The sequence below is a fragment of the Lissotriton vulgaris genome, chromosome 5 (assembly GCF_964263255.1).
Source record: "Lissotriton vulgaris chromosome 5, aLisVul1.2, whole genome shotgun sequence".
In the NCBI taxonomy this organism is placed as follows: domain Eukaryota; kingdom Metazoa; phylum Chordata; class Amphibia; order Caudata; family Salamandridae; genus Lissotriton; species Lissotriton vulgaris.
This window is the reverse complement of record NC_141693.1, coordinates 409,212,974-409,225,959: the sequence shown is the minus strand read 5'-3', so window position 1 is coordinate 409,225,959 and position 12,986 is coordinate 409,212,974. Positions and strand designations below refer to the sequence as shown.

The following is a 12,986-nucleotide window of genomic DNA, read 5'->3' as shown; positions in this document are numbered from 1 at the left end:
GCATTTTTTGCATTCACAAACAGGCAAAGGCAAAAATTCTTGATGTATGTGCCTCTAAGAGCCTAAATTAAAGTCCAGTTGGTCTATCCGCTCTAACCATGCTGTCATATGTGGACAATGCCATCATATTAGTCAGAACAGAAAATGCTTTTAATGTCTACTGAAAGCATTACACTTCTGTATGAAAATAAACCTAGTAGTACACTATTCAAAGTTACAAATCAAATACATTTCAGAAAGACCAACCAAGAACAACGTTTCTATTGGAGAAGCGAAAACCTGCTTCATTTCAGTATCTTGGCTTAATGTTACCCCATCAATGGCAAAGAGTGAAAAAGAAATGACAGGATTGGAGCAGCAAATGAACCAAACCAGAAATGCATTATGCAATTCCAGTGTAAATATGGTGATCTAATCATTGAACCTATGATAGAAGACTATTGCACTCAAATTGGGGTATGGTTTCAAGTGCAGTCCAAGCTTTTGGATGCATGTAGGAATCTTCTTCTCTTCAGGCATCTAAGAAAATCCTCTTTAGAAACAACCCTAGTGGCACTGCTACTATTTTTGCAAAATCAGAACTTGGGAAATGGTCGCTTTCAGTCTTAAATATTCCACTCTCACGCATCTAGGGTATGGAATATACACATTACAAACAGAAATTCAAGTAACACACACAATGTGTTCTATTCAAATTTATCTCATCCATTGATGTTCAAACAACTTTCCATTGACTGGTGTCCTCAGTAGAAAGAAACTTTCTAATATATTCAATTTTAACACGTAAGCTTGATTACTTTCTTCTCTGTTTTAAATTGTAAGTGTTTTCATGTTAGTTTTTCATTATTGTGCCAGTTGCATTTCAAGCATAAAATACACCCTATTCTGCATTAGTCAACAAAATGAAACCCAGACAAAATATATTCAAATTACAAACAAACTAAAACGTCAATGATATCTTCAAACTGCCATTCATCTTGTAACCCTGTAAATCTCATTAGTAAACACACTTGGTACAACATTTGCCCATGAGGGACCAACATTATTCAACTGTTTTCTTCCCATAAGACTTCACTTGAATAACCACATGATTCCTATGGTGGTCTTCAGTATATGGCTGTTAGATCACAGGAACCACAAAGCTGCAGAAGACCCCGCTTCTGCCCTAATGATGGAGAACCACCTACAACTTTCAGAAAATTGCTTCAGCGTAAGCACTATCAGCAAAACTGTAAATAAGCAAGAATCCATTTTATGGCAGCCTGATCAGCTATTTCTGTGTTCTCCAGAATCAAACTACCAAAACATGTCTATTTTGCAAAAACTACAATTACCCCAATATGTGGGGAACTTTCAATCCTGTGCATGAACACCATTTATGATTTGTATTCTACATGTGAAGTTTCATAATACTAGACTTGATGGACCTGAGCAGGGAAAGTCTGCATCAGGAGAACTTACATAGGGCATGTTTTATGCCATATTGACTCACTATGAAAGCAAGCAGCAACATGGTAAAGACACCAATATTTATTGGAGGAAAAAAGTTGATGAAATTAGAATATTTATCACCCAGTCACATTTTATTTACAGTTATCTGCCCATGATGTAATGTTGATTTATCCGGAGTGGCGTGTTTCCCCTATCTTGGTATGTTCTACCCAAAGACAATGTTGAATAAGCCTATGATTAACGACATACTGGACAGTTTGGCTTGGGTTCAGGGTGAGATACAAGCCATTGAAGTTTTTGGTCCAGTGGCCATTACAAACAACATGGAAGCACCAAACACGGAGTTCAGGACAGGTCAGATGATTCTGTGCATGCCTGGCCGCAAATCATATTTTGCTACTGCATCAGGACTTCGAGGTCAGATCAAGGGTAAGCAATTAGCCAGTGTTCCCTCTACCTAAATATATAATCTAACCATAGCAGAAAAAGTCAATTTTAGAAAGTATATTGAGAATAATTTGTCCAGTGGGTTCATGCAATACCCAATTCATGCGCCATGAGACCTTTTGGTGAATTGTGCGCTATACAAAAGCATTTGACTTATGACTTATACTAAAAGCCATGTGTGGCTTCTCCTTTTTTAATCCTAAAAAGTACAGAGTGGCACACATACACAAATTACCGAACAGTAGTAAAAATAACAACAAAGTGCTTTTAATTTATTTGCTGGGTACTAGTTTAAACAACACATTAAATTGTTATAAAATTGGATATGCATGTTTTTAACAGTGTGGGTTTGTCTTTTATAAGGAAAAAGTGATGCCATTCGCACTACATAACACAGCAGTTTTTTTGTAGTTTACGATTAAGACATAGAAGATATCATTGGCATGTGACAACATAAATCTGCTAGAATTCTTATATATTACTCAGAAAGAACCATAGCAATTGTCATGAATTGTCTAACTTACTTCATTTAAAGCAATTAATTAAGTGGGCATCACTATTCTGAAATGATCTTTCACACGAATAACAGGTTAGCATTGTTAAACTACTTGAAGTACTGTTATTTTCAGAGGTTTTGTGAAACAGATCTTATCAAGAATTTTCATCTACTTACCTCTGGATGTATACCTAAAATCTACTGTGTTCTAACAGTGTTGTTTCAGCCGGAGACTAGGATTATGAATTTGTGAGAAGAGACAGTTTATGACCTATATGCCTTGTGTCAAAAGATATATGGGAGAAGCAACTGACAATATTATAAGCGCAGCATGGTAGCAGGTGGGTATTTGGACCTCGATGTCCTATCTTCAGCACAGTAATCAAAGGTCTAAAGGCAAGACTGCATCAGATTTAGCATTCAAGAATAAAAGCTGGCAATTCATTCTTTATTTTTTATGGCAGCTGTAAACTTTACATATTAAAAACACTGTTGGTAGGGAAAGCTCAGAGATAATTCATTTAGTAGGAACACATCACAATTGCTGCATGAAGCATTAGCACTACATCACCTGATCAGGGTGTATGAAACCAATTGGACTTAACAAAACCATTTGAAGCTACTTTTAAAGTGCCAACTTCTCTTGACCCGAGATCGCTCCACTTTAGACCAACAGTAGACATTTAAAGAGCCTATGCTCTCTCAAACCTACATATGAGCAACGTTTCAATCTGGCAGACTCATTATAGTTAAATTATTTTGATTTCTACACTATGCCAATGAAGAATAAAAAATGCCTATGGGGCAACAATCTGTTCTTCGTTAAATAACAAATGTATTAATCACTCTGATACAATTTTCTCTGCAATTAGAGATTTACCTTACCTTGGTTGTGCCAAGAGTTTGGTGGTCTCTATGCCAAAATCTGGTTTAGAGTTTTGTACAAGACATTGACAAGACTGCAGAACATCATGGTGGTCTCAAAACACCAACGTCTTACATCAGTTCTGAAGTTGGTGAGGGGGCAGAATAAGTAAGGGAAATGACTCATTAAAACATATGCTTTGAATTATTGGAAGCTATAATAGAAATGATCAAGCCTCTAATTATTGGTCTTAAACACACAGAATTCATAGTTGATCTTAAAAAAGAAAGTGTCTTAAAAATGACTGCTAAGCCACAAAGCCTTGTCATTTAAAGAGCATTAATGGTTTCCTGAAGTAGAATATAAATATTTTACAGGTTGGTTGCACTTATGTTGAAAACAGCAAAATTATATTCATTGATCCTAAATGAATTCCTCCGGACTGTGCCCTTTTTTGCCTAATCCAAAATAAAGGAGACAGCAGTAAGTTTGGAGCATAATACCACCTGGAAGCTTTTCACCTGCACGATGAAGTAAAAATGCTGCTCCAGTTAGGGAATACAGGTGTCACTTATTTTAGTATGGGATAACAATCAAAGATGACAAATAGCAAAGCTGACTTTCAAACCCCTTGAACCTATCTACAGTCTTAGATACAGACAACCAGTCCATCTAACTGCTTAATTTTCAAAGGTACCATCAAAAGTAATTTTGATTTCTTCCTGAAAGAAAGAAACACATTTAATAGGATGGGCTGTGCAATTTGCATAGAGGACTAAGCCAGAGAGGTCATTTTTCTTGCATGCACCAATCGCTGCACTAACTGCCACGTGGCGTGAAGGTACAGTTTAAGGTTTCATTTATGGTTCACAAAGTTCCAACAGATAACAGGCAAGAGTAACTCACTTGTAGAATCCAGACAAACGTTCCTACAAGAAAGTGAAGATCAAAAGAGGAGGTGCACCTAGAAACAAATAATGTAGCACCACAGTAATGAAATGTAATCATCCTATGTTGTCCATAAATCTCAGAAAATGGACATAAAACATATTTCCAGGGAACTGTAGCCATATATTGGCTGAAGCAACTAGGCAAAACAGAGTGCTTAAAGATGGTGTTACAAAGTTTTATTGCAATATTTAAATCCATTCTTTCACTCAATCTATCAAGAGAGAAATTGTAACAAAGTCATACATTGCATATAGGCCACAGTGTTATGTACAATGAAATATGCAAAGTGCGTCTTAGCAGCGTACATTCCTATGTATACTTATAAATTAAACAGTTGAGAATACACAAAGAAATGACTTGCATCTTAAACTAAAATCATTCAAAATGTATTATTTTCGTGCAGCTTTTGCATACCAATAACTTACCAAACTCGTCGCATATACTCTCATTTTCAATTAAACTTGGATGGTCAAAGGTATTCCGACAGTAAAAAATTTGTGTATTCCTGTTGATCACTGCAATACCTCCAAGAGCTAAAACGAACTGATCGATCAGCAACGAAGATGATTTTGATTGAATGCGCTTCAACACTGAGCGATATCGACAGTACTGTGGATAACTCAGGACTATCACTTTTACATCCTCTTCATTCTCACCTATAAAGAAACACAAACATGTATTACAATACTGTAGATTTGCTTGTTTTGCATTCAACAGCTTAATGGAAATGTTCAATTCACGACAAAGTATTTTGACATCTTTTTTCGAAGTTAACATGCAGAAATAATACCACTGAAAGAACAGGACCTCCTACATTAAAAAGACAATCATCAAAAATAACATAAAAAGTTACCAACCCACCAAAAACACATAACTATATTTGAAAGTTTCATCTGTTCCAGACATATAAATCCTCTCGTTGCTTGCACCTCATCCAGACCTGGACAGCCGACCCTTACCCGAAGCTTAGCTCCACCAACACAGAATTCCTTTTCCAAGAACGAACAAAAGCTAGTTCAAACCTGTTTCAAGGACATACGTCTGGTCTTATTGAACCCTAACTTTCACCAAATGCCAAGTCAAATCCCCAAAACATTGTCAAGAAAACCAAGATTGCATTTTATATGTTTTTTCTACTAAAGAAATCATAACTTCAATTCCTTGCATTCTGGCACCTGAATGGTGGAAATGCCCTCCACAAGAGCCTCCCAGACTCTACACTGCCTCCCCTTACAGGCATCATATGCACAGCAAATGATCACACCGCCCTCATCCTACTAGAACTAGTTTCCCTTTCTGTCCCAAAACATAACCAAAACTAGCCACATCATCAACAAAGCCATCAAGACCAGCACTGATATCTGTCTGGCTCACTATCTTTGGAGGCTCTGAGCACACCTGCAGCCACACTGGAGAAGCAAAAAAGAAAAAGGAAAACGAAAAAACCACTAACAATGTTATCTCCATCTATGCACTCAGGATCTGGAAACATCCCCATATCAACCAGGACTGTCCTAACACTGCTCCAATTTAGAAAAGAGCAGAAAACGCATCTATGTCCTGTGGATCTGGAAACATCCCCATATCAACCAGGACTGTCCTAACACTGCTCCAATTTAGAAAAGAGCTGAAAATGCATCTATGTAATGCAATGAACAGAACAAGCATGGCCTCTCTACTTATTTTTTTTCATAGGTATAATTCAATTTTCTACCATGTATCTATTTCATGAATCAGAAATATACAGAGAGATATTTTCTTAGATCGTACATTTATTTTATAATGTTTCAAGGTCATACATAGATCAAACACAAAGCCATTAATGTATCCAATTGGAATTTATACATAGGCACATACATTTATATTGAGCTCCTTGATCTTACCACAATCATCTAAAAACCATACCTATAAATCAATGCACCCAACCACATTCATCCAACCCCATTGAATATACTCTCTAAAAACAGTACCTTATTGACATTTCATCAATTCATTACTCATCCATATATTTATCACTGACGGTGTACATTAGGCTTAGACAGAATACAATTATTAATTTGTTGTAGTGCATTCTTATCCACTGAGTAAACAGAAATATGTTACTTCTTATCAACTAAATAAATGAAAGAGGCACTGACGCACGTTTCAATGAGAAAATAATCAGATCTTATTGTGCCACCTTCCTCAGGGCGCAAAAACGTATATGTGAGTGGTGGCAGAAGTCATCCGAGCCAAAGGGAAGACATTTGAAGGGCCCATTTCCGAATGGAATAATGTTATAGGGGTATAGAATATAACTCTTCTTGAAATGAATATACACACTCAAATGAGGAAAAGTATTACTGCCTATGGGGTTATTATATCAAGGTCAGCGTTTCTAATCTATACTTGACCGCAATGGATTTTCCCGATAGAGGGATGTATTACTCTGCACAATGTACACCAAAGTGCAGAAGAAGAGTGTCTCTCCAAGATCAAAGAGAGCGGTCTGTACTTAATTTTACTTTTTTGCTACATATGTTGTAGGTCCTGTTATGCCAAGCAAAATGTTATAATTTAATTTGATCAAAGCCATATAGACCACATCTGTTTAATGACCACTACATCACAAGGTAGTCACAGTCTAATTTCACATTCAGAAACCATTTACCTCTGCAATCACACTTTGACTGCATCTTTGCCTTTGATGCTCAGTGGCAGTCTGCTACCTTCCAGGTAGGTTCCCACTATACAAGTGCCACATATATGTGCATACATACCATATTGGTCATATACCATAGTTAACAGTAGGCAAACATAAACCATGTCTGGAGCAAGAGGTTTGCGTCCCTAATCAAGCATTTCATAAGTGATTATTCAATTCGATTTTTTGAATTCCAAAAACATTGAAGCTAATTTACATAGCCAATGATTAAGAAAGGTAAACTATGCCATGCCTCCTTAGAATCTACATATGAGCATAGCCAATGATTGTTTTGAGTTTCATGTCATTTACCATATTATGGAGATGTAAGGGGTTTTTACCTCACTATATGTGTATTTATGTTGTACTCACATTTAATACTTACACCTACACTATGCACCCCATAGTGCATTGTCTATATACTCATACACCAATATTGGAAAATTGAGTATGCTCAACTTTATTTTTAAATGAAAACAGGAATTCTCCTGAAAAATGAAATGTTTAAATTTAAAAGTACTCTTTGTGACACTTCCTGATAACCCTTAAGGCAATGGCATACTTTACTCTTCTTTCTGGACCAGCTATGCTTTGGCTACCAGAATGAAATTAGGGTGCATACATAACTGAAGAAAGTGCATGCTCAGTCTTAATACCCACTGAAAGCCTCACTTAGTCCAATGATAAATGAAAGTGAAAGAACTAGCAGGTGCAAATTGTATTTAGGCTGGTGATTTTTTTTATATCAACGGGTATTTTCTATGAACAATTATCTTTTTGCTAGAAACCTCAATCCACATTTCAAAATGTTATTTAAAACATCGATTCACTGAAAGCATTCAAATAATTATAATAGCCTAATTAAATCAATATACTCCTTATAAAGAAAGAAAACTGCAAGTAAAGAATGATAAAACAACATAGCATTATGAATTTTACATAACTGAGCGTATGTCTAGGAAATCAGCCCAGACATTAGCGAATTTGCCTATATGACATTTAGACCTAAAATTCTCCATAGCAGCGAATTCAATCCTTACTGGAACTCAACAACACATATTGAAAAGGGTTTTATTTTCTTTAGCTAATGAGAATACGAAACGTAAAACTTGTGAACAGAGAACTGCTAGAAAGTGCTAAAATAGGCAGGCATGCAATTTGTGCATCTTTCCACACATACTCAACCTCTAAATGACTAGGCATGAGCGGATTTTGCGGATTGGCAATCCGCGAATTTGCGGATTTGCGAATTTGCGGATTGCGAAAATCCGCGAATCTGCGCGGATTTTTTTTTTCTATGTTCGCACGGGTTTCTGCAAGTTCGCGAGGGTTTTGTATAATTTCGCAAATTGCGAAATTGTACAAAACGCGTGCGAACTTGCAGAAACCCGTGCGAACACAATGTGATGTGCCTCTTGTGTGAATAAAAGGTCAGAGAAAGATCAGTTCAGCAGATGAAGAGAAAGAAGCTCCTGGTCACAGGAACAGCACGGGTATTGCGCTCGTGAAAGTCAAGGATGCAAAGCCTATCCAGCATCACAGTTGATTTTCCACGGTAGATTTGGGAAGAAGGCACACCTGTCCAGCCTCGACGACGCTCACGATTGTTTTTGGGCTAATGAATGAGTCACTGAATTTGAGCGTCAACTAGTTCGAGCGACCATGTGTGTGTTACTATGCAATCGCCCCGAAGGGCGCAGGGGTCCCTTGAGTGAGCTGCAGACCTGTGCCCAGCCATGCAACTATTTTACAATGTCGCCAGCAAGCTGCCAGCGCCGTTGTAAAATAGTTACAAAGTTAGCTTGCACAGGAAGCACTTAGATAAAATAAAGCAGCACCTGCTTCGTTTTATCTAGTGGTTCCTGTGCAATCTAACTTTGTAACTATTTTACAACGGCGCTGGCAGCTTGCTGGCGCCATTGTAAAATAGTTGCATGAGTGGGGGTTCAACTTTTGAGCCCGTTACGTTCACGGATTTTTTTTGCGGATTTTGCAGGAAATCCGCAAAATTCGCGGATTGCGGATTTCCCAAAACTCCGCAAAATCCGCGAGCGTAACGGATTTCCCGCTCACACCTATAAATGACATAATAGGTTCCTTTTGGGAACATATTTCTGGCTTTCATTGAAGGTCTGTGGTCACTACTATACACTTCCTTGGTGACCCCCAGTCATCAGTTGAGTGCAAGTAAAGGAAGCCAGTATTGCAAATAACATGTACACTCGATCATATTTCAGAATTGTGAACAATGAAAGTGTGTGTACATTATGAACTTTTCCAGGTGTAAGCCTTTTAAAACTATTGGGAATATGAAACTCTGCACTCAAGGGCCTTTACAGGTTAACAGTTTGTGTGCCTTTTTCATATGATAAAACAATAAAATTTATGTTAACTATTCAAACATATGAAAAATTTTAATATGACCTTCAACATGTACTTAGATTATGTTTAACAATGCAAAGGTTATTTTACTAATAACATAAAAAATTGACTCAAATGTAAAATGTGACACTTTATATGATAACAGTAGTGCATCAATGAAGCAGTAGATAAAGTGATAACAGTCAGATTGAGCTCATTCTGATAGGATTAGTGGATTGGTTTAAAGCATTAAGCACTATCATGTTTCCATTTGTTGATTTGATTGCATCTTAACCATGTTCTCTAAAATACTAATAACCACACATTAGCTGGGAGTAACAGACATGGCAGTCAAAAATATGACTCCATCATAAGACTAACAATTTACATGCAAATAAGCAAAGCATAAAATAGAGAAAATGGATGTGGTACAGAGGTACAACATACCCATTATCTTATAAATTCGAGCATACAGAGTTAAAAAATTGTTTCAGATTACATTTTATGTCATCTCTTTGACCAAAAACATCTTTTCAAATACGTCCAGCTTTCTCATTAGCTGTAACAATTCTTTAATTCTCAACTTTGGAAAGAAGTTACAGTTCTATAGAATATTCAATTTCACAAGAACAAGTGGTTTATCTATACATACACATATGACCCTTTTCAAATGGGACATGGCAATGTCCTTTCACAACAAAAGTAGAGGATTTAGAAAACAAAAACCCAACAGAAATGTGATATACCCCCAGTAAATAGCATCCAGTGCATTGTCTTACCAAACACATCCCCAAAACACTACTACCCTGCACCAATGATTTATATGTGGGTCAAGGTTTTAAAATAAACAAATTTACATTTGATTAAATAGTTTTAGGGTCAGGGACTTTACTGAAACATGAATACAACTATTGTAATACAATATTTAAAATAAAATAAGCAGGATAAATAATAATATGAATAATAATCAGATACATGTGATAAAACCTTATATCAAATTAAAGGTAAAACACTTTGGAGGCCAGATTATGACAGAAAATATAGTTGAATTTATATATTAAATTAAAAGAGCTGTAAAGTGTTGTTTATTAATGTCAATTAATTACAAATGCTACACATAGATTAAAGAAATGGGGATTTTATAGGAAAAACAATTTAATTGTAACTCAAATAAAAAACGGGTTATGTTTGTAAAATAAATACAATATAATTTCAACTGATTGCAAGTATTTACATTTTGAAAGGTTAAATTAAATTACAATAACAAACTATTAGTAACTGAACTATATTTAGTTGTTACAGCTAGGTAAAGAGCTGTAATTTTAAAGAACGCACAAAAATGGAAAAGGAATACATTTACAATAAAGAAAAAATAATTAAGCATTGTTAACAAGTGATATATAAATATGGGTGACGGCAGGTTCAATGTGAGCAAGGTAGTGGTCAATGACACAGGTAGGGAAAGGTAATGGTGGGTTAATTTATAACATACATCCATCAAAATGAAATGATGTTTATGTTACAATCTCTCTATTAAAAATTTAACAACTACATGAATAACAATTGTGTTTCTCCTTAGAAGACTATTTGAGTTCATATACATGGTTTGCTGCATTGGGCAGAAACTCAAGTCAAGCAGCTTCCATAAATTTCATTGAAGTTTATTCATTCTAATTTCTTCATCAATTTTCAAATTCTCTTCTTCGTTTGCCCCACAAATCACAAGCTGTTTTGAACTGCTCCCAGAATGGCCAACTGAGCATGAAGAACAAATGTGACTTTTCCTTATCTTTTAGGAACTGTAATATGAACAAAGAATGAAGACCTTCGATTTTATGGGATGATGATTTGTTTTTCAGCTAGTCCTGCACATCGATGATCCTGTATTCTACTGGAAGATCAGAAATCCTTTCTAAATATTGAAATACTCCACCCCATGCAGCTTATACATATTTAATTGAAACAATGCTCTCATCCACCCATGTGATAACTAGAATGTTTTAAAATTAAACAGGATAGACTATTTTTTCAAAATTGTCATGTCTGTTTGTTTACTTCTATTCCTCAAGACCCAGCCCCTTTAGAGCTTCCTCTAATGCATGACAAACAGCTTAAAATAATTGCCATATTTTCCCATTGAATTCACTACAATCAATGGGCAAATCAAATATATATGTATTACTTTGCTATCCATCACTTCTTCCTGGAAAGAGCCTCATATAAGCAATGGCCAATGGTAGCTGCTGAAGAACATAATCCAGTTATTAAGGTTACATGTCAAAGGTCTTACAGCCACCCACATCCCATGATTTTAAAATCTGATGAGATAACTTTAAGGTCCCTCAATGAATTATTTGCTAGATTAAACCTCTCTATGGTAAATATGTGCATTGACATTTTGATGTTTTGTTTGTATACAAAAATGTGGGTAGGAAGATACTTTCATTGTAAGTGTCTGACTAAATGAACTCATCTTGAAATTTAAATTGTTAGTGTTAAATATCGTGAGTTATTTTTATTTGAAATGACATTAACTATCTTTGATCTATTTAAATTTATAACATTGTAGGGTCTGTTTTAAGGAAAACAAATACTTCTCCTGCTTTATTTTATTTATTAAATAATGTTTTAGAGAACACTTCAATATGAGAAATAATTACACTATTTACATCTTAAAAAAATTAAATTAATATAATAATGTACTGCTTAGGGTTAAATTGCCCATATTACAACTGGAAACAGACCAAGGGGGGTTAGCCTTACCAAATATTCAAACTTATTATGAGGCAGCAATATTAGACCTTACAGCACGCTTACTAGAACCAAATGAATGGATGGACATATATTTCTTTTAAAGAATGATTTGCGAGTCCAGCACATGAATTCCAATCTTCTTAAAAACATCCAAATTACCCAAAAAGACCCTTTATAATACAATTCGTGATTACTCAGATCGACTTCAGTCCTGTTTTAAACAAGCGGACTCTTCAGGGTTTATTTTTCTGAAGTTAGAGGAATGCAGGGCTTTTGGTTTGCAAATTCACTCCAGTCACCTCAAGAGATGGAAGGATAGTGGCTTTGAGGATCTGGGCCATGCTAAGACATTGATCGCATGGGATGAGGTTTTAAGCAGATGCGGTAATTGAATGAAGCCAGGGTTCCTGGCATACTTGCAGATCATAAACTTAATCAAAAAATGCAATCTTCTCCCAAGCGGCGTGCCTACTGACCAATGCCCTATATAAAGCCAGGTTAAAGGGAGTAGGAAACTCGTATTCTCTGTTGATAAAACGTTTGGCACTCCCTCTGGTTGAGGAATTTTGGGGAAAATAACTCAAGAGACTAATTGTTCTTTCTCTCACCAGGAATGGCAGTCTATAGCCCAGGTAGGGAGTAAGGCCCTGAGAGCAGCCAATTTTAAAAGAATGGCTTTTTTGTCATGATGGCTGGCTTACTATAGCCCGAAAACATTAAATAAGTGCTATCTGGAAGTGGAGAATAAATGCTTTCGATGCCAGTCACATGGCGAGGGAGACTGGCTTCAAACATTTTTTACATGCCCAAAGGTTGAAGTTTTCTGGAGCAATATCTTTTTAGCTATAAGCCAGGCCATTAAAAAGAAGACCGACCCCGAGATAGAAGTGGCCTTTTTTGGGTTTTCGAAAACAAGGTCAGATTTGACCAAAGCTGAAGAGGTGTGCATTACAATTTGCTCCATAGTAGCACGTTCT

General features: G+C 36.1%; 1 protein-coding gene across 1 annotated transcript in view; it reads right to left on the bottom strand.

Moving 5' to 3' along the window:
* The window catches only part of ARID5B (AT-rich interaction domain 5B), a 538,980-nt gene that overhangs the window by 233,492 nt on the left and 292,502 nt on the right, over positions 1-12,986 (bottom strand). The window contains exon 4 of the mRNA XM_086921775.1: positions 4,637-4,867. Coding sequence (XP_086777901.1) covers positions 4,637-4,867 — 231 coding nt within the window. The remainder of the gene's footprint in view (positions 1-4,636; positions 4,868-12,986) is intronic.